Below are 25,146 nucleotides of genomic sequence, written 5' to 3' on the forward strand. Positions count from 1 at the left end.
CAATGATAACTAAACCTATTAACATTTCCAATATATGTTGTTATAAATGAAATATTTTTTAGTGGAGGAAGAGAAGAAACTAAGTAGCCTTGCAGCATGGATTTCTGGGGTTATCAGTTTTCCTATTCATCTTGACATGTCAGTCAGTGAAGACAGCTAACCCTAGGGGCCATATTCCATTTCCAGTAAAAAAATTGATCTTCTTCCTCTCCTCCAGAAGTTCCCTGTTTTTTCAGCAGAGGCATTCCTGTGAACTAGAAACGATCTGGCCATTCAGAAGCCTCTTTGGTGTTTTGCAGAGCCGTGCGCCGAAGTTACAATTACACTTGCATCCAAGCTGGGGAACACCTTCCAGGTCTTTCCAGGAGCGCAGAATTGGGCCTCGGGGCAAACTGAGAGGGAGGGAAGCACCTGCCTCACCACAGCCAGCTGCAGGAATTTTGCTGTTTGCAGCAGCGGGGCTTTCCCTGCTGGAGGGGTAACACCCTTCAGCGTACCTCACGCGTGGGATCCTGAAAAGCACCCATGGCCCGACTTGCAGCGAGATGCCCCAGAGCAGAGCTATGCCAATCCCCATGCAGGACGGCTCCTGATGAGCAAGCTCAGCTCCAGATCCAAAGCAAGTGAAATTCAGCACTGGCTTCAGGGATATCAGGCTGTAATTCGGGAGGAATTTTATCTGGCTTGGGGACGGTACTGGCCAAGACGTTTTCTCAGGCTTCACTTGGCAAGTTATTAGATCTGAGTAATGCTCAGCCCTGCAAGGGGCTCTTGTGCCTGCAGCTCCGCTGGCGCTCACACCACGGCTGAGGTCTGCACATGCTCTCCTCCCAGGGACGCGTGCGGGCTGCGGCCTCACGTCGATTCACCGGGGCACCGCCTCCGTCAAAGTGATTAGGGTCCGGCGACGAGGCTCCCAAGGCACCCGGGGCTGGCTCCCCCTGCTTCATGGCTTTATCTGCGGTGTCGGTGGGGCTGCCAGGGCCGGCGCTGAGTGAGCCCATTTCCCCAGAGCGGAGCATTGTTCCCGGCCTCCGGCGGCCGCGTGGCCCCGCTGATGGACAATACCGCCCGTCCCCGACTTCCTGAGCAGACCAGACAGCTTGCTGTTTTCTTCACGTCTCTTATCACCCCCTGTCATTGAAAGAGAGGTCTGGCTTCAGCTTCGGTTTGGGCTGATAGGCAGCAGCGAAGTGGAAAAAGCCCAGGGGAGGGAGGGGAAGAGGAGGAGGAGAAGGGAGAGGAGCTCCATTACTGTTATTATCACCCTAATGTTTATTGCCGCTCCGAGTTCATTTGCCTTAACCCTTTGGAAGCTGGTCAAATTAAAGATTATCAAACTGATAAGATAAAGCCGCTGTTCTAACACCCCTGGTTCCCGGTGGAAAAGTGAAGGCTGTGCTCAGGTTTTATTGACTGTGTGGCTTGTGTTGATGCCTTATTGCTGGAGTACAGTGGAGTCCTGAGATAAGACCTTACCCTAAAGATGCCCGGCGCTCACAGCCTGCCGAGGTCCATCAGATGTGCAGGGGCTCAGCGCCACGCAGAATCATCCCTTTGCTCAAGTCGTTCTTCGCTCTCCCCTTCTCCCTCAACATGGTTTTAGTAAAAATGGAGCTTTCTGAATAGGGAGCGGATTTGCATAGGAAAACATGCTAGGGGAAAAAAACATTATGTCTCTTATTTTAAATGGCATTTAGTTATACGTGAGTTTCAGTCTATTGGTTGCTTTTGCCTTTTCCTGCGGTTCTTTGCAAACAATACCGTCTTTCTGCAAAAGACTGCTGACCCAAGAGTGGAAAGCAGCCTGTTCATGCTGCATTAAAACAAATTTAGATCAGGAACCAAATTCACTGGCATTCTTCTATTCCCTTGGTACCCTAACTGCTCCACAACTTTGCAACAGTGGAAAGAAAAAATGCAAACTGAGCGACGACACATTACGGCTCATCTTAAATTCCTGAAGATGTTTACTGTGTTCCTTGCTAGGCTTGGGCTTTGCTCATTGATATGTTTTATCTTCAGTCTCCTCATATTTACTGTGGAGATAGGAGTCTCTTGCTTTATAATTATACTGTTTTGTCCCTGTTACTATAGATATTATAACAAACACTGCCCTTCGCAAAGAAATCAAGCCAGTGCTCTCTGCCTTGTGGATCTCCAGAAGTACTTACAGAGCAGTGCACAGCAGAGGCAGTGCTTAGTAACTGTGACTCCTTCTGGGGTTTGACCCGAGCTTAGCTGAACCATGCATTGAATTTTGCACCAGTAAGGTGCACGGTTATAGGCTCTAGATTTAGTGAGATCTTACTACTTTTCTTAACGGAGCACACAGGGAATAGCTCAGCTGAAATCACAGAAACTGCTCTCCAATGTTGCATCTGGGTCAAGAGATGACGTCCCCAGGCCTCGTGGCAGGGGCAGGAGAACTCTAGGGAATGGGGGATAAGGGCAATGGTAGAAGAACTGCCTAGTGAGCAATGCCTGCAGTCTCCTGACTATTTGCAACAAACACTTTAACAAAGCCGTTCTCAAAGCAATGAGCTGCATCAGATACCCATATACACTGTGGGGCTGATGTTATTACTGAGATGTGCTACATGAACCCTCATTAAAAACTGCTATGAAAAATGCTCCAGAAAGTGCACAAAAGGGGAGACTATTTCGTAAGATAAACTTTGATATATACATTACTGAGATACAACATTTTAGCAGGGCCAGTTGTGATAGGACAAGGGGTAATGGTTTTAAACTAAAAGAGGGTAGATTTAGATTAGATATAAGGAAGAAATTTTTTACAATGAGGGCGGTGAAACACTGGAACGGGTTGCCCAGAGAGGTGGTAGATGCCCCATCCTTGGAAACATTCAAGGTCAGGTTGGACAGGGCTCTGAGCAACCTGATCTAGTTGAAGATGTCTCTGCTCATTGCAGGAGGGTTGGACTAGATGACAACCTTTAAAGGTCCCTTCCAACCCAAAGCATTCTATGATTCTATGATAATGGTGAAAACACAAAACTGCAAGCTAATGTTGTCTAATTAAGTAGCTATGTTTGTTAATTTTTCTTTTAACAGGATGAGTTAAAGCTGAAAGGCGATGGTTTTAAGAAGGAAATAAGGAAAACAAAACACAAGCAGGGTTTGCAGGAAACTTTGGCCCCTAGAATCTTGAAATCCTTCCTGACAAAACTTCTCAAGCAGAAGAGTGCAAGACTAAACACGCACGCCAGAGCCTCCACCGAGCTGGGTCTGTGCTCTTTGCTTATGGGAGCTCTGATGTAACAAATTCTCTTCCAAGCAGTCGTGCCGATTGTGAACGTAACCCTGGCTGCTTTTCAGATGCAGTAAAACTGTTGTGTGCTTAGATCAAGTCTGTTTATTTTTAGAGGTAAAGCCTTGTCTCTGCTGCAGCGAGCAGAGCTGGGCACAATTCCATCGCAGGTGTTTTACTGAGGACTTGATCTCAGTTTTATTCTGGTGTAAGAGAGAGCAAAAGCTGGCGCTCGGTGCTGGCTTCAGCAAAGGCACATTTTAAAGGGAATCAGCTGAGCTGTAGTAATAAAGGAAGCCTTGGCCTTCTTTCAGGCCACGCTATCTCCTTTTTCTCACATTGTCTTGAGGCTTTAAATTTTCAGTTAGAGTTAATTGAATGAGACACTGATACATTGCACAGCGAAACCAGATCAATCACTGTGCGAGTCAAAATAGGAGTCGTGATGACACTCAGAACAAGAGCTTGGGAAATGTGATATTTACATTAAAATATTTTACATTTTTGTCTCATGGTTTTAAAACCAAATTTAAAAATGCCTTACTGCATTGCATAAGAAATTTCTCTCTGCTTATCTGTATGTATTTGTCTGCATGCATTTGGACAATAAAACTGAATAATCATAAAATCAGATTTAGTAACAATGGGGTATTTTCTACACAGTTACACTGCCTCATTTACAGAAAAGGTAAAACAGAAAAACTCACATCGGATAAACTCATTCTTTTCTCTGAAAGGCAGTCATATGACAGTGAGGTGCATATAAAGCCATAGGAGAGTTTACTCTCATATTAAGTGGCAACAGAGAATTTGACTGCCGTCTTTTCCATCTTCGTTCCGTTTAAATATTTACCTGGATGTTGTTTCCGACTCTTAGCTTGCAGGTAAAACTTGTCATTACTATTCACTTATGTTAACTGTATTTGCATGGAAAATAAGGGCTTGTTCCTCCCAAAATGCATAACTAAAAGCAAAGACTTAATTTTATGTTCATGATCTGAGTACTGTAAAAACAACAGCAAGCCTTAATCAGTGTTTTCAGGTTGGCAGACTCTCAGCTCAGTATCTAAATCCTCAGGGTTTTCATGGAGTCAGAGCACTTTGTTTTCCTGTCGGTATGTAAAGCACAACGCCACAGAAAAAGTTATCCTGCAGGAATACAAAACATGAAGCAGTGTGATTTCATCAGGTGCCTTTCCATCCGGAACAGGGATACTGGGCAGTTTACATTCAGCAGCAGCAGCAGTTTTTCAGTAACACCCCCCCCCCATCCCACCCCCCACTCCCTCCCCCCCAAAAAATCCAGGTTTTCTCCAGTGAAGCCTCACCTCTTCTTTCTTTGCTTTCTGATCTGGTTGTACCTCTACAAAGTGAAGCCCTGACACTGAAAAATCAATATCCTTTAATGATCGGCATGCCAGAGGTTTTTTTTGTTTGTGGGTTTTTTTGTGGATTTTTTCCTTTTGGAAGTCTGACAGATGCATCTCTGGTTTCAGTGAAAGACTTGAATAATATAAACAAGCAGTCATTCAGTTCCAAGAGAAGCTTTTTTTAATATTCTTATTTTATTGTAATTACCTTATTGTTTTCATATTATGAGCTACTTGTAGAAAAATACAGGAAACATGACTGCAATACAATCCTTTAATCAGGAATAGCTTTGTTCCAGTCATCATTTCCATTCAGTGTTGAAACTTTGACTAATAAGAATACAATCAAACCTTGAATTTAGATGTAATGTGGTGTTAATATTATGGTTTCATTTGATCTCTGTACCTAGTAGCTTTTGTAAGAGAACCTTTTAAAAAGTGCCTAGGAGACACTTTGTAGATAGATTTATTTGAAAATAGCATTACGGGCAAAGCAGTGTTTCCCAAAAGTACACAAACTTCTTCAGGAGAGCCATTTAAAATCTTTTAACCTAACTCAGCTGAGGAATTTCTATTATCATATATATTAAATCTTCTTTTTTCTCTTTTTCTTTTCTTTTTTTTTTTGCTCACAGATTATGCCATAATACCTTTACTGCATCATTGTTAAAGCATGTGAACTTTTAAAGGAAAAATACATTTTTTAAAAAAACTTTAATGGATTTAATACACCAGTTGTTTGTGTTCTCTCTATGTATAATCCAGCACTGCAAATAACTTCACTTTTACTGATTTGCAACCTCCCCCCAACCTTATTTTGGTCTATTCTGAGTGTTTATGTTATTAAATGAAGGCCTGAAATTAGGTAAAGTATTTTTTTAGATAAACTGTTTTAAGAAAAAGCATTTGACCAAGAAAGTTAAAAGACTGCTCCCAAGCTGTTCAAAAGCAGAATGCAGCTACATACAGCAGGCGATGGCAATTCATTCTGTTCTTCCCGGTCCATTTTTTTTTTTAGATGGGAAGCCAGTATCCTAGATAAGGCTCAGTTTAAAACGATGTTTTCGATATAAAGATTGTGGATGTAAAATTATTACTTACACAGCCTTTATAAAAATGAAAGTCTAAGTTTTATGACATAGCTTTTATGACTTAAAACTAGGTGGTATTAAAACGCTTCACTTCCAGCTAATGGCTTGAATTAGGACTGAATAAAAGGCAATTGTTTTTATACTGAAATTATTATTTTAAGAAGGATTTCCTTGTTTCCAGGCACATATATACACCCGTATATAATATAAATTAAACTGAACTCCAGATAAAAGGCATACCTCCATGAGCACATTAGGGTCTGATCCAAATTTTATCAAAGTTAGTGGGCGTCTTTCCCATTTCAAACCAGATTTTGCAATCCATATTCACACGACCCTCCAGGGGATCCCTCAAGTTGATGCGGTTTTGCATGACTTGGTCTCAAATGTCTGCTGCAGTTTCTGAAAACCCATTCTAGGGCTGCAGTAGGAAATCATTTAGTCTAATTTAAGGAAATCATGGCATTTTTTATTTTCATATCATTTTGTTCTGATCCGTCTGTTTACTCTTTTCTGAAGGCAGGCTGAAGTGTTTTTAGCCTAAAGACTGAACTAGTAAAAATGCTGCCCGGAATAGTCTCAGCAGACGTGTTTGTTCCACATCCCCTTCTTCGGTGCAATATTTCCTTTGGTGGATTTCCTCCGCTCCTGGAAGCAAGCTGTCTAGCTTTCTGGAGCACAATTATGAAGAAGAATTTCCTACATTTTACTGCACAGGATGAGGTGATTTTGGAAGTTAACATGACCTGAACCGCACATGCACGAAAGAGAGCATCTGAAAAATGTAGTGTGCGGGCAGTACAGTTAAAAAAATCTACAGCCAGAAAATGTTCGTTAGCTCCACCGCTGGTCAGAGAGTGGAAGAGGGAGAAGAAAGGCAGTCCATGAATTGTTCTGGAAAGCCTGCTCTGTTACCACCATAAAGCCAAAGGCAAGAGCAGAATTCAGCCTTAGCCTTGTTGTTCTGTAACCAAGGTGGTTTTGTTTGGTTTTCTTTAAATCTAGACAGATAGAACTTTAGTATTTACTGCTACAGAGAAATGAAGCTTGTGAGGAGAGGTGATATATTTTATTACATCAACACATACAGTTGGAAAAAGCTAACTATTTAAACACAGTATTCGAATTTTAAAGGAAGATGCAGTCAGTTTTTTCATTCAATTAGAACTGTAGTCAAAGGAGCTTTTTTCTTTAATTTTCTTATGTTATTTTTGATGACTGTTTGTGGAATTGTTTTGGTGTGGTAGCACTTTTTAAGAATACTTGAACAGTAAAGTGAATATGACCAAAGTCTTGGTTTCTGTAATGGTTTCAAGATAATTTCTTTTCATTTACGAGATATTAAGACTTTTCTTTCCACGTGGATGCTCAAAATACCATAGAAAAAAATATGTAGGCGTTCAAAAGCTGGATGTTTACTACTGTTGCATGTGGTTACCCATATTCATAGCAGTCTTTCAGCATCATCTGTCTGTGATCACGTTTTTATTTGAAAGAAAATAGTTGTCATGTTTGCTCTGTGATTTACATTATTTAAACAAATGGGGGAAAAAAGAATTTGAAACAGCTCATTCAATAGCATGACTAAGACATATGACAACTTCTTATAAAACGTTCACCATTATACAGCCGTAAGACTGGAGTTCAAACCCCGCGCACACATGAAAACAAAGAATAACTCTTTCACTCTGAAATAGCCTGGTGAAAGGATGCTGCCTCCTGGTGATTTATAGGCATATGAGCTTCCACTAAAATTGCATCTTAAAGAGAAATATTTTGTCCTCGGAAGAGTCTGACGGCAGCTCCGGCCGCACTCGGCTCACGGGGAAGGGCGAGCAATGGGGAGGCCATCAAGGTGGGGAAGGTGGATGCTTCTCGCAGCGCCTCTCTCTTCTTTTCCGCAGGATTTTCTGCAAGGGGACTGTACCAAAGCCAGACAGAAGCTGAACTGGAAGCCGAGAGTCACGTTTGATGTGAGTGGCCTTTCTGGAGTGCTTTGTACCTGCCAGGTGTTCGTGCCCTCTAAAAGCAGTCCACGGGGAGGGGAAGGGAAAGGGGGGGCCTCTGTGTGGGGTGACGCGGGCACACTGAGAAATCCCATTTTCAGTGACCCTGCCCACGTTCTTGCTTTGAAGACAGCAGCCACCATGGCAGCGATGGGCACCCCCGGTGCACAGCAGCACACCGACACACACGCTGGGGCCAGGGCCGCTGCGGGAAAAGCCCCGCAAAGCCCCAACCCCTCCTGGTCCTGCTGCGGGGGGCCGGGAGCGCTCGTTGTGCTCCGGGGCACTCGCGACTTGCTGCCTGTTCGTCCCCTGCACTGGAGCCCTCATCTGCCTCTCTCCCTTTTTGCAGGAGCTGGTGAGGGAGATGGTGGACGCTGACGTGGAGCTCATGAAGAACAATCCCAATGCCTGAGTGCTGGCTGGGCCCGGTGGGCATCGCAGGACCCGTGCCAGGGGTGCACCCCACAGCCAGCACCACCATGAGCTGCCGGGGTGGGTGGCCGCCCCTCCCCGGGATGGTTTTATTGCTGGCCTGTCTGTGCGTGAAAGCCCGGTTTTATCCCCCCTCCACACCCTCCCTGTGCCTCTTGCCCTGCACATCATCCCGGGATCAGCCCTGCGTGGGCTAATTCTGGATCCTGCCATTAACTGGGGAGGGGTCACCCCCCCCCCGATACTGTTCCTGAAGTACTGATCAGCCAGCAAGCCCACTGATTTCCTTTTTTTAATTAAAACTCATCTTTCTATTACCTAGGACCTCCAGCGCATTTTTAATACTTTCTCCCATATGAAAAACAAAAGCATCCCCTGTCCCCTGCCTCCCCTCTCCTCCAGCAACAACAGCAGCAGACCCCTGGCACTAACGGGGGCTCGCCATCCCTCCGGCCCTTGCTCCATGGCTTCCCCTCTTCTGCTTTTCCTGAACACTCCTTGTTTTTCTTTCCTGCAGCCTTACCTCCACCCCAGCGGCCCATTTCCACCACTTGAACTCTTAAAAGTCTGGATAACTTGATACAACTTGCAGTGAAATCGCCTTTTGACCATGCCGAATTAATTCCTAATTGCTGGAATCGCTTTCCAACCCGTCAGAGGGGGCTTGTAAGCATTTTTCAGACCTTCATTTCAGAGTGTCCGTGAGTCACAGAATGCCTTTTTGTCCAGCACCTTCCCGGTCCGGGGGTTTAGGGTGTTTTGGTTTTTGCCCCCCTCCCAGAATCGACCCATTCCCCTTCCATCCTCTTCCTGCTTACTATAATTAGACCTCAGACGGGAGCTTGAACCATCTCAAAAGATGACTTAAGAAATAAAAACAAAATAAATAAAAAAGCTTTAAAAAAAAAATAGAAACTTCAAGGTGAGTAAATATTTTTGCACTTTTCGTGCCAAGGTACCCGGGTTATCCAGAGGTCGTCGAGCCCATACATTTCCCGTTGGTTTAGGATCTTCCACCCACCAGTTACTCCCATCATTTTAGCTTTATGCCTCGAAATGAGCAAAGGGCGAGATACACAGAGGGGAGACAGACAGGAGATACACCTTCTCCGAGCGCGCCTCTTATTTTTTTGCTTTGTATTGGGGGGGACGCTCCTGTTGGGGGGGGGGGGCGGGGGGGTGCTGAGCGCGGAGCTGGGGGCAGCGGCTCCGGCTGCGCCCGGTTGCGGTTTCGTGATGGGAGCGGTGCGGGGGGACGGCCCGGGGCTGGGGAGCAGCCTGCGAGCAGCCGGGCTGCGGGAGAGAGAGGGCTCTCTGTGCGCCGGCCGCGCAGCGTGGGCCCGAGGCGCAGCGGGAGATGCCTGCGAGCTGGCGGTGGCGGCGGCCCGGGGCGCGGAGCGGCGCGGAGCGGTGCGCGCCCCGGCAGCCGGAGCAGCCGCTTCCTTCGGGGCTGGCCCCGCGGGAGCGAGGCCGCCCCAGCCCACGGGGGAAGGAGAAGCACGGGAGCCCGGGCGCTGCTTGGGGCCCCTTGCTACAGGTGCCCGGGGTACGCGGCCTCGCAGCGGGGAGGGGAAGGGGAGCAGCGCAGAGGGAGAGGTGTCCCTGTTGCGCTAGCTCCAAGCAGCGCCCCACGCGTGTGAGGTTCTCCAGCCCCCACGCACAGGCTCCGCGGTGCGCCCGGGCTCCCAAGGCATAAGCCAGCGCCGAGTGGGTCGCGGACGCCCCGTTGGTGGGGAGGCCTGGAGCTCCCCGCGGCGTCACGCACGCATTGCCACTCGCCCCCCGCGGGTGCACCTCCACGCGTGGGTATATTTACACAAAGCCTCCTGGGGTGCTTTTCCCCTCGAATGGTCACGACTCCGCGGCTGCGCCTTTTTTTAGAGTAAAAGAACAGTAAACCCCCTCCCCGTGGGTGCGTGTCCTCGCATTACCGGGCTTCCCCCCGCAGCGTTCACACCGCGTGGGTCCGCTGCGCAGCCCCGGCGGTACGCGCTCGCCTCCCACGGCCGAGGGGCTCCCCCCGTGCCCAGGGGTGCCCCCACGCCCCGGGGCAGCCCCGAGTGGGGCTGGGGGACCCTCGGGGGTCCGCGGCGGGTGGCGGAGGGGAGGGGGCGAGCTCCGCCTGCCCGGGGGCTGCCGCCTTTGCAGCGCCTGGGACGAGCGGTCACAGGCTGCTGGTGGCGGATCTTTGGTGGCGCACGTAGTAAAAGAAAAAAAAAAAAAGTATTAAAGCGCTTTTATGACAAGGTATTTTTGTATTGTTGGGAACTATTTTTCGCTTACAGTGATTCACTCGGAGGCTTGCTGGTACATCTGAATATTAGTTCACACATCTCTGCAGAGGGCTGGGAACCTTTACATGAGCTGCCAGTTTTCCTTCGACCTCAGGGCTGGTTTTTTTTCTTTGGCATCTCTAACTGTGGCGCATTCAAGAGAAGCATTTTTATTCTCCGTTTTCGGTGTCTATATTGGGACGCGAGACGGGAAGGGGATGGCAAGGCAAAAAATGGTTCTAGACCAAGCGGCCCCTCCGCGGTGACCCTGTGCTGGATGTCTTTTTGCTGCTTTTGTAAAGAAAAACCAAAATCTACTGGTCGCGACAGGACAAAACGTGCGTCCCAGCACTGCCCCGCTGCTTTTTACAATTGGCAAAGCTCTGAACTGCTTTTCGGTTTCCCCACTGCCATCCTCCTGCCCCATTTTGAATTCCTCCTGAAGTACCGCTCTTTGCAATGACCACGGAATCACTTTTTGAAAACGAAATTTAAAAAACAAAACAAAAAACCCCAACAAAACCGCGACGATTTAGGGAGATGATATCTATATATGTAGCTAATACACCAGTTAGAGACTGATGTTCTGTACATCGGTTTAATGCGTATGTCAAGCGTTTTGTGCGGGCAGGTACGGAAAGATACATTCCCCCTCTGCCCGTCTCATGCCTCATCTGGGGTCATTACAACTTCGTTAACTTAAAAGGGCAGCTCCCGCAGTAAATAACCGAGCGTGCCCCCAGCCTCCCGTGCCTTCCACAGGCGTCCCACCACCGGCAGCAGCTAAAAAAGCAAAGGGCAAGGTGGGTTTTGCTTTTGCTCCCCGGCACGCCCAGGCAACGCTCAGCCCGGCTCTGCCGGCTGCCGAGCGGCAGCGCTGGCCGGGGAAGGCCGGTTGCTCGCCGGGGCCAGCCTGCGGCCGCCCTGCCCGCCAGGGGCCGGGGAGGGGATGGCGGAGCCGGGAGCCTGCCGGGGGTCCCGGCCCGGGCAGCCTGTCCCGCGCGGCGTGGGAAGCGGAGGGGCTCACCCTGCGCCGCTACGACGGGGAGAAGCGGGACAGTCCTGGCCGCGCTGGGGCGGGGGCTGCCCGGGCGCTCGGGGAGAGGCGAGCGGGCCCAGATCCTGCCCCGCGGGTTGCGGCGGGCTGGGGCCCGCTCGGGAGAGCCGGCCCGGCCCGGCCCGGCCCTGCCTGCGGCCCCCGCCGCCACCTCGCATCTCGCAGCCGTAACTCGGCCCCTCGCCTCCGCCGTGCGGGCCGCGGCCCTTCCCCCGGAGCCTGTCCTGCCAACGCTAAAACTGCCACGAAAGCTGCTTTTTTTTTTTTTTTTTAATTATTTTCCCTCTCCCGAGGCCTGTCGGGGCGCTCGGGACCACCGGCCGCTCGTGGGCTGTAAAATCCCCGCAGGGAGCCAGCAGCGTGGCGGCCGCCTGCGGCGGGGTCGCCCCGCAGGAGCACCAGCCCCTGCCACCCCTGCGAGAGGGCCGGGGCGGGGGTCGGGGTCGGCCCTGCCCCGGGGCCCGCCGGCGGCGCAGCCGGCCCGCCCGCCGCCCTCCTCCCCGGCCCCGCCGCGGAAGGCCGGCGAGACAAAGCGACGGGGGTTTCCTCGGGGTCGCGGAGCAAAACCGCCAGCGCCAGCTAAAAATACACCTCCTGCTCGCAGCGTCAGCCTGAAGGGCAGCAGCAAAGGGGGGCCGAGAGGGGAACAGACCCGCTGCTGGGGCACGGTACGTAGGTGGTGGGAAACGGCTCCGCGGCCAGCTCTGGTCGCACACGGAGACGGATCGATTGCTCTCAGTGTATTAAGAAAAATAAAATTTAGGTGTAAATTGGGGGAAACGGCGGAGTCCGGATGGATTGCTGTAAGTATTGAGAAAAACAAAATTTAGATGTAAGTTGGGACAACAGGGGAGTCCCCCGCCTCGCCCCCGGCCCCTCGCACAAAAAGCGGCCGCGCCCCCCGGGCGGACAGGAGGGTCCCGTCCTCTTCCCCCTCCCGGCCCGGGGCAGCGCGGGGAGAGGGGGACCGGCCTCGCCGGCCGGGGGTCGCCGCCCGCCCCCGTCGCCTCTGGGCGGCAGGTTTGCAGGGGCGGGAGGCGAGGGGGGGCCGCCAGCCGGCTGACAGGGCCGCGCTCCCTGCCTCCCCGTGTGACCCCCCTTCACCTCTGAGGGTTCGCTGGCGGAGCATTGTCTCCAGACACAACAAACGCAGAAAGGAGCGCTGGAGCAGGCAGAGCTCCAACGTTTTGACGGGTGGAAGAAAAACATCAACAGATACTTTGCAATTATTTGGTGATGGGGGCTAGGGGAGGCGGGCGGGGGAGAGGTCGGTTCGCAGCAGCAGACGCTAATTGCAACCTTTGCTTTGCTAATGAGCTCGCACCGGTTCATTCCGCGCTCCGTGTGTCGTCCGTCCGTCCGTCCCCCCCGGGGAAGCGCTTGGGGGGGCGGGGAACGGCGTCCGGAGAAAGCCGTAATTTTTCTGCAATTCGTTATTCGGTTTTAAATCCGTCCCATCCTTGAGAGGCGAGGTTAGAAGCGCTGGCCGGGAGCACTTCCATAGATCCTCGCTAAGGGAAAACGGTGAGCAGCTCCTCGCTGGCAGGGGCGAGTGTGCGAGCGCCCGGCTCCGGCCCGCGGCCCCGCCGGGCACTCCCGGCCCAGGGCGACGGGGGCTTGGCAGGGCGACTTGCCCCTCCGCTAGCCTGCAGCTGCAGACCTATTTCACGCAATCTCGAGCGGGGAAATACGTATCTATACACACAAACATGTACAGAAAAAAAAGAATTCCAGTAGAAACTCGCATCAAAAAGGCAGTGCGAATGTATTTATACTGGGCAATCTTGCAAGCACCGACATTGTTTAAACAATTCTCTTCTGCTTTGGACGATATTATCAGTACTTTTACATTATCGTTCAATGGAAAACATTCTTCTTTTTCCTTATTTCAAATATTTATTTAAAAAAAAAAAATTAAACTCGGCCGCTTAAATGTTCTGGCAAGTAAATAAATTCCAGGAACGGTGGGGGGAAAACGGCTACGGCGTTTCTTCTAAACTGAGCTCTTGCCTTCTGCGGGGCGATGGCTCTAGCGATACGACCTGTTTATTCATCGATTCATATAATATATAAATATCCTGAACTCATGAGTGTAATAATTTGCGTTTTTTCTACTGGAGGAAATTCAGCTATTTTAAGAGTTAATGGTTCTAAATGTGTTGGTTTTCCTGCATTCTCCCCAGAGGCGATGGGGGCTGGAAAGGAGGGGGGATTCCAGTTTGGGGGTTTCATTGTTGTTGTTTTAATTCTGCTGAATGCAGCCTCAAGCAGCTGACCCGAATGTGGGGTAATACACTGCACAACCAAGCCCCCTGACACCTAAAGGTCAGGTGAAAGTCTCCAGCAGGTAAGTCGCGGCCCGGCTGCCTGCCCAGCTCACTTGCTCTCCGGCTCACAAATTGTTCCCTTCTGCCCACCCAAGTCGTCTCAAGCTGTGTTTATTTAGGGGGCAAAAAAATTGCCGACCACCCAATTCCCGTTCAGCCGGAGAGCTTGTGAGCTCTCACCGGTAGCCAGGGCCGCCTTCTCCCCCCCCCATCCCAGTGCTTTTTAATAGCTATTATTTTGCGGCACACGCATACCAAGCAAGGCGCAAGTTACCGGCCTAGAAGGTCGCGGAGGTGCGCACAACAGACGCGGCTGCTTGGGGGGTGAGGGAGAAATCCCCCCCCTTAAACGCCCTGCCGGCTCAACGGAGGGAGGGAGCCTTTGCTGGCGAAGCAGGCGAGGCCGGGTCAGGACGAAAACGAGCCCCTGGGAGCGCAGGGGCTTGCCTGCGGGGCTGTGCCGCCGCCTCCCTGCACACCGCGGCCCCCCGACGGCCCCGCTCCCAGAGCCGCGCCGGCACCCACCGCCCGTCGGGTGTCCCGCAAGTGCCAGCTCCGCAGCCGCTTCCCAAATCTCGGGATGCCAGCAGCGTTCCCACCGAACGGAACGCAAGGGGAGAGGGGCTAGTTGCAAGTCACACCGAGGGGCCCAGCACCCGCCGGCGTGACCCTCGGGAGAGCTGGGGCTTGCTTCTCCGGCCCTCCAAGCAGGCCTTTTAGGACGCCTTCTTGCGAAATGAGGGTGTCCTGCCCTCCTCCCCGAGGCACCCGGCCCTTTGCTACCGCTGTTTCCATCCCCAGCCCCCGCGCTGGCGCAGGGATAACCTGCCCGTTGCCTGAGGTGCTTGTGTAAAGGGTTTTTTTTTTTGGGGGGGGGGGGGGGCGCAGGGGCTGAACTGCTGCGAGGGGTCCCCGCTGCCCGCCGCGGCCGCGCTCCGCAGTGCCGGGGTGCGGGGCCGCAGCCCGGCCCCGCAGAGACTCCCCCGCGCAAGAAGCCGGCCTTCCCCCGCCGATGCGGCTATTGTTTCGTTCAATTAGGCTCCGCTTGATAAAAAACAATCGCTCGTTAACCCTCGCCCTCCTCCCTCCCGGCTGGTGTGTTGTGAATGGCGACATCGTCTCCCTTGACCCCCGTCTCCTTTTCTGTCTTTCTGTCCCCTGAAAAATGATTCCGCGAGCTCTGATTGAATTTTATTCCTTCCTGACCTGGCCCGTTTTTATTGCATGGACACCATCAATCTTGACCTAACGCGACGTTTGTTTATTACTTTGGAAAGAAGCGAATGGCTTTATGAGCCCCAGCGTAATTAAACCAGGAGGGCTACGCTTACCGCGGCACCGCACCACCTTTGGGGCGGATTCACAACACAGACAAGCCGCCGGGGAGGCGAGGCAGAAGGGGAAAGAGGGGGGGAAAAAAAAATAAAACCCCACATGGGAAGGGTAAGTGGGATCCTCCCAGCCTGTGAGCTTGTATGGGAGATGCCGGCGGATCGAAACCCGTTGCACGTCCCAGGGGAGCACCGAGCAAGCTCCCTTACGCCAGACTTTAGGCCCGCTAGGTCGAGGCAGAGAGCCTCTTGCGCAGTTTGCCGCGTAAACTTGCGCTCGCCCTCCGCGCTGCCCCGGCTGCGCGCCACCTGCGCCCCCGCGCAGCGACGGCTCGGCCTCGGGCGCCCCGACGGCGCCCACCGCCGCGCTCCTCATCCCCCTCCCAAGCACCCACCCGCGCACCTTAACACGAGAGAAGCATTTAGCCACCATGCCCGGCCCCAACCGGGTGAAAAAACGGACTGACCGCGCCGGGGGGCTTAAATTACTTTACAAGCGAAATTAATTGGAAGCTAATGTTCAATTAGCGGTTGCTGCTGAAATGGGTGATTTCGGGAAAAGGCTACGGGGAGCGTTTCTACGCGCCGCAGCGCTCCAGTACCGGCCCGTGGGCAGCGCAGCCATGTGCGCGCCTCGCTGCCGCACGCTTCTGCCTACGCAATCAAGACGGCGTAATAAAGACTGCGCGTTGTTACCTCACGCTCATCTTCACGTGGGCGCCGAGACGCGCTCAGCACCCCCCCACCACCACCACCCCCCGAGCGTGGGCGGCCGCCCCTCGCTGCGCGGCGGCTCCACGCTGCCTCCCGCAAAACCCGCACCGGCCTTCGCCTGCGGCGCTTGCGAGGCGCCCGCAAGGCGCAAGCAAAGCCTCCGCAGCCCGGAGCGAAGCTTCAAGCTCGCCCCGCTCTCATCAGCGGGTTTGTGGGGAGGCGAGGGCAGAGGACAGCCTGCCGCCGCACCGCGGCCGGCTGCTCAATACGCTGCTACCCCCGGGTTACCGGTAGCGTCGCGAAGTTAAGCCCGACTATGAAAATACGCCCGTGCTAACTTGGAAGCGCCTTTCCCGAACTCCGTGGCTTTCAGAAAGTGCCCCAGGTGTCATAAAACGCCCGTTTGGAAACATTCCCTTAACGTCTCCATCCACAACACAGTCTCACGATGTTGTCCCTCTGACCTGGCCTGCGGAGGTAGGGAAGGGTTTTTAAGCAATGTCCTCTCAACTATTTGCATGCACTTCTCTGCTATTTTTGGTTATGACCTTTGCAGAACATAATATGAACTGTCACTCGCTTTAAGAAGAAATTACGAGGAGAAAACTTAGAAGGGCTAATATTCCTCTTCTCTGCGTTTTCTTCAGTTTAAGCGGCAGCTGAGCAAATACTAGTAAGAAACCACCAGAAGCAGCTAAACGCAACGGTCCCTCACATTAATTAAAAAAAAAAAAAAAGTGGTTGGGTTTTTTTTTTCCCCTAGACGAAAAGCAAAGCGATAGTTTTGGGAAAAAAAATCAGCTTGAGCTAAAAACACAACACAAAGCGCCGTGCTAACCTGGCACCTACTGGACCGCTGGGCCGGCCAGGCCGGGGCCGAGCAGCGTGCTGTCCCCGCTCGCCGTAGGCGCTGCCACCCCAGACGCAGGGGCCTCACGGACGCGCCCTTCAGCCGCTGCCTGGGCCCGCGCCCCGTGCCCACCTCGGCGCAGGGTCGGACCGCGTCTCTTTTGGCCTTCGGGGCTGGCCCCCTTCTGCTGGGAGACAACGACAGGTCAGAAGGGGCGCCGGGGTTTGCCTCCTGCTGGCGAGGGGCAGCGCAAGAGGGAGGAGGGCCCCGCGCTGCGCCCCGCTGCCCGCGGTTGGCGCCCTACGGGCCGCAGCGCTGCCCGCGGGCGGACGCCCCGCTCCGCGGCTCTGCCCCAGCCCGGGAAGGTTTCTAGCAGCCCCCCCGGGCCTTTCCCCCCGCCCCAGCAGCAGCAGCAGCAGCAGCAGCAGCAGCACCGTGTCAGGCCGGAGGCCCCGGCCCGGCGGAGCGCGGAGCGGCGCGGCCGGCCCCCCTCCGCGCAGGGACCCCGCAGGGACCTCGGCGGCCTCCCGCTGCCGAGCCCGCACGATTCGCTGCCTACCGGGGGGACCCTCTGCACCGCTAATGCTATGTTCGTTGTGAACAATTTCTGTGCGGAGCGGGAGAGAAAATAATAATAATAATAATTTTTGTTAAGACCCAAGCCGAAGCACGGGGGTGCGGCGAGCCAGCCCGTCGCACCGAGAACCGGGAGGTGACCTCCGCCGCGACCACGCACGTCACTTCAGGAAAGGGATCCCCTCCGGGGGCAGAGGATCCCGGCTCGACCTACCTGGAGGCCGAGCGGGACGTTTCCCTTCGCCCCCTCCCTGACTGCGAACCCAGTCCCTCCACCCGCCCCCTTTGCAGCCAGGGCCGCGGGGAGCGCAAGTTGCGCGGCCTCCCCGCGGGGCCGGGGCCGCGGAGGATTAGCGGCCGGGGCATTAGCAGTAATTATAGACGGCACTTCTTTAAGCTCCGCACAGCCCCCCCGGCTCCCCGAGTAGAGCAGCACCACCGACAATGCAACGGGTGATTAAACAAGCCGAGCTAACAACTGCTTTCCCTTCTATTTATTTTCGCCACAAACACCCTACCGCGGGAGACGGCCGAGAAAACCCAACGTACAGGAAAGCCGGCGCCTGATCGCAACCAAAATAACAGGCAAATGGTACATGCAATCGCCTCTCTACCCTGTCCGTTCTTTAATTTTTAGTTTTATTTTAAATAGCGGGCGGGGGAGGCGGGAACGGCGTTGCCACGCAGCCCCCTCGCCGGCAAACCCAGCTGCCGGGGCAGAGGGAGCTGCCGCCGCCGGGGCTGCCCTTTCCCGGGGGGCGAGCGAAGGAGGGGGGCGGCGAAAGCCCCCCCCGTGCCCCTGGCTCGGCAACCCCGCTGGCAAGGGCTGAGCCGCCCCCCGCTCGGTACCGGGACAGGGACGGTGGGGAGCAGAAGGTGAGCCCCACCGGGAACAGGTAACGTTTTATTTCCCTTTACAGGGGGAAAACGGGGAGCTGCGATCAAAACGTGCCCCCGGAGCGAAGGCGTTCCGCTTTGCTCGTCCTTCGCTTCAGCGTTACCATAAACCGGACGACGGAGCGTTTGAGTTTCACCCGACTCAGCAAACAAATAGAAATAAGGCCGGTAATCTCCTTAGAGGTACTAGCACGAAAAAGCAAGGACTAGGCGATACTTAAATAAACACATTTTAAGCCAACGTTATGAAATGACACACACACACACACGCATGCACGCCCCCGCCGGTTCATCCGACCTGCTGAAGGTGTTTTCTGCATAGTAGATTATTGCTTTGGAGGGGAAGCGCAGCTCAAAAGCGAGATAATAAGGTTTAACTGTAAATACCTTTGTATTTATTTACAGTGTAACCCTTAACAATGCAACAGCAATTACTGCTAAGTGTTGCCTTTAGATAAGAGATGCTGATAGGAAACTGTATTATCTTGAAAGCAAACTTTAGGCCTTAAATGTCTGTAATCAAATAATCTTCTTCCCAAGTCTGACTGACAAGGCAGATTCTTTTAAGTTCATGAATTTATTGCATTTTGGTGGTTATTTACAAAGGGGGAAGGTGAGCCCCATTGCCCGTAGGTTCTTAATTGCAAATCGTCCCGAAGGTGAGATTCGTGATCTGACAAGACGTCAGTCTCTGCAGCACTCATCTACTACCCTGGAATTTTTTTTTTTTCCCCCCGATTTAAGGAAAAAGGAGGGAGGGAAGGAGACAAAAACAAACCCCCAAACAACTATGTAAGAAAAATTCTCCCACACAAACTCTTTCTAAAATAATTTCAGTCTGAGCAATTAGGGCACTTCTAACAGACCAGTAATGTCCCTAAAGGACAGGAGTAAAGCACGGCTGTAAAGGTGTAAGGGTAGGCTGTACAAGCACCCTTTCATCCAACTACTCCTTTTTTTTTTTTTTTTTTTCTGAAATAAAATAGTACTGTAAAAATATATATTACAGAACCGGCTTCACGGATGTGATTGCGCGCATTGCTACCAATTCTACGAAGCAGCAATATATATGCTTACATTAGACTTAAGAATATAGGTACTACAGAATATCTGGCATCTACTATACACTGTGGAGTTTAGAAACATAGGCAATGCGTATATGAAGCTATGAATAAACACGTAATCCTTCTTTAAATATAGATACATATGTAAATCCTATATATAAATACATTTGAAATACACACAGAGAGATCGATAGCTCCATATATACACAGTTACACAAGGGCAGGAATCTAGCGCATGTACTTCTACCTCAGAGTTATCGCTTAATACACCCTTACAGAGGCATATTATTTAAAAAGCTGTAATGTTGTCATACTACTGTGTATGGTCAAATGTTTCCAGGTCTTGCCCATTAATTGCTAAGAAAACGTGTTTGTTTATTTGCCAACTCAGAGCTGCCATGGGAAAGTATTTTTTTCCTAGCGGATAAGGCGAGCTGACTAAGTGGAACATATTGCAGAAGAGACTGAAAAGGGATTTTTCGACCTGGCAGTTCCTAAATGGTCTTTGGAATTTGTGCGGAGGGGAACGAGCTGTTCCAGCGACAAAGTTAGTTATGAAATCCCTTTTCCCTCTCTTTCTCTCGCTCTCTAAATGAAAGTATTAAAATATACAGACGTGTAAAGGATCATTCCAACTGAATGGTAATTTATTAATAAACAAACAATGCAATACCTTCAGAATATTTTCAACAAAAAAAAAAAGAAAAATATTGATAGAATAAGATTAATACAGTTTCCCTTTTTATATATAGTGAAAAAATCAGCGTTTCAGTCAATTTTAACGTCACTTTTCAGGGAAAGGGGAAACACTTTCTGGCGTTTGGTCCGCAACATCCAACTACAAATTAAAAATAAATTACTATGTCGCAATTTACAATTTAAAACAAGTCCTTGTAAAAGAGGAAGGGGGGTGGGGGGAAGAAGCTGGCACTCTACGCTGGACTTTTCGGCCCCTTTTAAACACGGGGCATGACCATACCTTAAGGGATGGGGAAGGGGGTGGAGGGGAAGTATTTCTCAAAGCAATTTAAAAAAAAAAACAAAAAAAACTTACGTGTTATTGGAGTAACACTGTCCTTTAACAAACCAAGACATGCTTTGGGGCTGTCTCTGTACAAAAGCTTTTCGCGTGAGCCCGCTTCCCTCCGCGGGCGCGGCGGGGGCCGGCGGCGCGGTGCTGCGCGGTGCTGCGCGGTCTCCCCGCGGTCTCCCCGCGGCGGGGCGCGCTCAGAACTTTCCGCAGTCGTAGACGAAGGCCCCGGAGGTGCGGTAGAGCGGCTGGCTGCCGGGGAAGGCCATCTGACAGCTGCCGCCGCCCCCCGCCCCGCCGCCGCCGCCGCCGCCGCCGCCGCCCCCCGCCCCGCCGCCGCCGCCGCCTCCGCCGCCCGGCGAGGCGCTGAGGCCCAGCCGCGGCGCCTCGAAGACCTCCCGCGGGGCGGCGGCGAAGCCCTGCTGCGGCCCCGCGTAGCCCGCCGCGCCCGCCAGCGGGCCCAGCTCCCCCGCCGCCGCCGCCGCCGCAGCCGCCGCCGCCGCCGCCTGGTTGAGGTACCAGGAGGCCAGGCGGCCCTGGTGCGGGTGCGGGTGCGGGTGGTGCCCCTCCTGGTGGCCGCCCGCCGCGCCGCCCAGCCCGCCGTGCCCCAGCGCCCCGCCGCCGCCGCCGCCCCCCGCCCCGCCGCCGCCGCCGCCGCCGCCGCCCGCGGGCATGGCGTAGTCGGGCAGCGGGTCCTCGGCGGGGCTGGCGGCGGCGGTGGCGGCGGGCAGGTGGCCGGGTCGGTCGGCGCCGCCCGCCGCCGCGTAGAGGCTCATGGCCTGCATGTTGCAGTGGTAGGTGCCGGCGGCGGCGCCGGCGGCCGCCTGGCCGCAGGGCGAGCCGTAGACGGAGCTGTGGCCCGGCGAGTAGCCGCCGAGGGAGAGGGCGGGCGGGATGCCGGTGCGCGGGGCGGCGGCGGCGGGGGCCAGGAGGCCGGCGCCCAGCTCGGCGGCGGCCTGGGGCGAGCCCCGCAGCGAGGTCATGATGTTGTCCACGCTGAAGCCCGGGCCGTGGTGGTGGGGCGGCGGCGGGGGCGGCGGCGGCGGCGGGGGCGGCGGCGGCGGCGGCTCGGGGGCCTCCAGGCTGAGGGAGCGGCTGGAGGGGAGGGTGCTGCGGGGGCTGCCGCCGCTGGAGAGGCTGCTGCTGCTGTCGGGGCTCTCGATCTTGGGCACGGCGCCGAGCGGCGGCGCGGCGCCGGGGGGGGACACGGCCTGCGGCGGGGAGGCCGTGCCGTTCTCCGTCTTGATGTCCTGGATGCGGACGGGCGGCGGCGGCGGCGCGGCGCTGCCCGCGGCGGGGCCGCCCTCGGGCTCGGCGGCGGCGGGCGGCGGCGGGCGCGGCGGGGCATGGTCCTTGAGGTGCAGGCGGTCCTTCTCCTCCTTGTCCTTGACGGCGTCCTTCTTCTTGAAGCGGCGGCGGCGGCGGAGGAAGCTGCCGTTCTCGAACATGTTGTAGGAGTCGGGGTCGAGGGTCCAGTAGCTGCCCTTGCCGGGCTTCTTGTCGTCGCGGGGCACCTTGACGAAGCACTCGTTGAGGGAGAGGTTGTGGCGGATGCTGTTCTGCCAGCCCTGCTTGTTGTCCCGGTAGAAAGGGAACCGCTCCATGATGAACTGGTAGATCCCGTTCAAGGTGATCTTCTTATCGGGCGCGTTCTGGATGGCCATGGTGATGAGGGCGATGTAGCTGTAGGGCGGCTTCACCATATCCTTGGGCTGCGGCGGCGGCGTGTAGGGCCCGTAGGCGCGGGCCATGCCGGCCGGGTACTGCTCGTGGGCCGGGTGGGAGTACATGCTCATCGGGGCCGGCATGGCCGTGTAGCCCCCGCCGGCCGCCGCCGCGGCGGCGCGGTAGTAGCTCTGCTCTCCGCCGAGGTACGGCACCACTCCCAGGGAGTTGGGACTGGACACGGAGTAGCGAGCCTGCATGTCCTCCCGTCAGCTTTCCCCCACCCTGTAGCGAGCCTGCATGTCCTCCCGTCAGCTTTCCCCCACCCTCCCCGCCGGACCAAACAGCGCGTCCCTTCCCCCTCCACCCCTCCGCCGCTCCGCGGACCCCCGGCGGAGCGCGGAAAAAAGGGAGGAAGAATAACGACGGCAGCGCCGAAAGTCTCCTCTTCTTCGCCCGGGAAAGCCCACCGGCGAGCTCCCGCACTCCACGCGGAGGGGGGGGGGGGGGGGAATCAAAAAAACGGAAAAAAAGGAGGGGGGGGAAAATGGGGGAAAATGTTTTTCAAAAGAAAACGGGGGAGGGAAAAAAAAAAAGTAATCGCAGCGGAGAAAGCAACTTCCAAACGCAGAAAGAGTATTAAGAAAATAAAACCTTTGCAAAGAGGCTCCCACGCTCCCAGTTCCTTGTTCCACGGGGATCTGCAACAAGTTGTCTGCAAAGGAGGGACAAAAGTAGAGGGATGTGTTTTGTTGGCTTTTTTTAAGCGAGCAGAAGAAGAAAAAAATCCACCTTCCCGATCTCCCAGTGCAAAGTCTCCCTCTCTCTCTCCCTCTCGCTTTTTTTCAGTCTCTTTTTCAGTCGCAGGCTGCTTTGGGAAGCATCGGAAAAACTCCTGAACTTTTGAGCATCCGTCACCACGGCGAGAACTTTTTTACGCACTTACAGTTTTCTCCCTTTTTTTTTCCTCCCTCTCCTCTCTCTCGGTCTCCTTTTTTTTTTTTTCTCTCTCTTTTTTTTTTTCTTTTCCTCCTTTTGCAGGCGGCCCAGCTCCGCCCCGCCGCGCCGGGGCGGCCAATGAGGGCCGGGAGACACCCGGGGCTCTGAATGAGGAGGGAAAAAAAAAGGAGCAAGCGAGGAAAAAAAAAAAAAAAAAAAGAGGAGTAAAAGAGAAGCGCGGGGGGGGGGAATCCCCGCAGCAGCCCTGGGAGCTGCCGCTCTCGGGGATCGGCCACACACGCTCGCCGGCACAGGCGGACGCCTCCAGCGCCGCGGAGCCCGGGGCTCGGGCGGGCCGCTGCGCACCCGCGGGGACCCTCCCGCGCCCGCGCATTTTTGCGCGCCGACCCGCGGGAGCCCCAGCGCCCCGTGCCCGCCCGCGGCCTTACGCGCGCGCGCGGTCACCCTCGCACACGCGCCCCGGGCGCACGCACGACGTGCACGCCTGCACCGATGTGTGTATATACATATACATATACATATACATATACATATACATATACATATACATATACATATACATATACATATACATATACATATACATATGCATGTGCCCCCCCGAGCTCTTCTCGCCCACGCGCGCACCCCGCGCTCCGCCACGCGTGTTTCTCCCCCACTTTTACTTTTTTTTTCTTTTTCCTTTTTTTTCCTTTCCCCCTCGCTGCTCTGTTTTCTCCGCACGCTGCCGCCGGGCTCCCTCCCCCCCTTCCCCGCGGGCTGCCGCCCGTGTCGGCGGGCGGGCTCCACGCCGCGCTGCCGGCTCGCTCCCTGCCCTCCCCGGCCGGGAGGCTCTGCCTCACCCCGGCTGCCTTCCAGCACCCCCCCACGCCCGCGGGGACGGAGGGGAAGGGGTGGGTGTGTGCGGGTGTGTGTGCGCGGGTGTGTGTAACCGTGTGTGTGCGCGGGGTGGGATGCCCCTGCCCCAGCAGCACCACCCTGCCTGCAGCCAGCTGCCTGCCCGCCCGCCCGCCCGACCAAACGCCTCTGAAGAGATTGCATTCCTCCGGTTGACAAGGTTTTGACGAGTCCTCCAAAGCTCCTTTTTATTAATCAGCCACCAAGGGCTTTCCTCGCTCCGTCTGCAAAGCAAGCGCCCGCTGCCTCTGCTCTTTATAAGCAGGGGCGCGTTTCTTTGTGCGGGGTCTTTAGCTCGCTCGCCCAGGTAATCTTTGCAGACCTTACGGGCTGTGGTACGGAAAGCGGCTCCTTGCTTTATTTATTTATTTATTGGAGACGGAGGGGGCATACTTTTGTTCCTAATCTGCTTCAGAGTGGACTCCGTGGTATGTCAGGTGTGTCAAAAGAGAAAAAAAAAAAAAAAAGTACAATAAAATGAATGTTCCTTAAACTGGTCGGCCGGTTCCGCTGTGAAGATTTGGTTTGCGTTGCTGTTGCCTTTGTCTAAATATCTGAAAGAATATTTGGGCTCTAATCAGAAGAACACTTTAACGGGAGCTCAAAGGGAGCGGAGAGTGAGGGCTTGGTTATTTCTTTTTTAAATTTTCCTTTTTATCTGCTGTTATATTTTAAGAGAGAAGATTTTCTTTTTATATTTGAAACACGAGGAGATTCGTATACGTATTTGCACAACAGTATTTACCGGCACTTCAGGTACTCGAAATCCAACCCCGTGCCCTTCATTCATTTTGCAGCCTATACCTCTGAAACTTCATTAGCGTTAATTATAGATCAGTTGAAAGGAACAAGCCGAAATCTATTTTAAGGTGTGGAATTTGCACGGGGAAGACGTGTGTGCCTGTGTTTGTGAGATGAATTACCCACCCTGATCTTGTGACACTACAAATATGTCAAAAGACCCTTTTGGCTTCACTGGTTTCAGACCCCCTTTCCTCACTTTTTACTGTGATCGATTGCTTTGGGGATCGCCTCTTTGGAGCGTCTTAAAGGCGCATCATTTGCTTGGTGCTCTTTTAGCAGGTATGGCTTTTCCTCTGAAACACCAATCCGTTGGTTAATTAAAAAAAAAAATGTATTTTAAATGAGATGCAAGTAATGTGAAGGAGCTAATTTATATAGCCTAATATCTGCTCCTTTTCATATTCAAACGTAACGGGTCTCCTTTTGGTAATAAATGTCAGTCCTTTAATGGTGAATACATTATCCCGTTTAGCCTGTTGTATTTCATCGTCTGGAATCTTTCACCTGCTCCTGCCTAATTACACGTTT

At 53.5% G+C, this 25,146-nt stretch overlaps 2 protein-coding genes across 2 annotated transcripts in view; one reads left to right on the top strand and one right to left on the bottom strand.

Moving 5' to 3' along the window:
* Positions 1-8,937, top strand: part of GMDS (GDP-mannose 4,6-dehydratase) — a gene marked incomplete at its 5' end in the record, with an annotated part of 433,056 nt that extends 424,119 nt beyond the window's left edge. Inside the window, 2 exons of the mRNA XM_082306673.1 lie at positions 7,637-7,705; positions 8,091-8,937. Coding sequence (XP_082162799.1) covers positions 7,637-7,705; positions 8,091-8,153 — 132 coding nt within the window. The 3' untranslated portion in view covers positions 8,154-8,937. The remainder of the gene's footprint in view (positions 1-7,636; positions 7,706-8,090) is intronic.
* On the bottom strand, positions 1,091-22,217 carry FOXC1 (forkhead box C1; the record flags this gene model as incomplete). Its single annotated transcript, XM_082306659.1, has 2 exons — positions 1,091-1,134; positions 20,317-22,217. One exon carries the CDS (start codon positions 22,215-22,217, stop codon positions 20,490-20,492), a length of 1,728 nt encoding a protein of 575 aa, XP_082162785.1. The 3' UTR covers positions 1,091-1,134; positions 20,317-20,489.
* Positions 22,218-25,146: the final 2,929 nt, after the last annotated feature.

Source organism: Platalea leucorodia, assembly GCF_965183815.1.
Source record: "Platalea leucorodia genome assembly, chromosome: 1".
In the NCBI taxonomy this organism is placed as follows: domain Eukaryota; kingdom Metazoa; phylum Chordata; class Aves; order Pelecaniformes; family Threskiornithidae; genus Platalea; species Platalea leucorodia.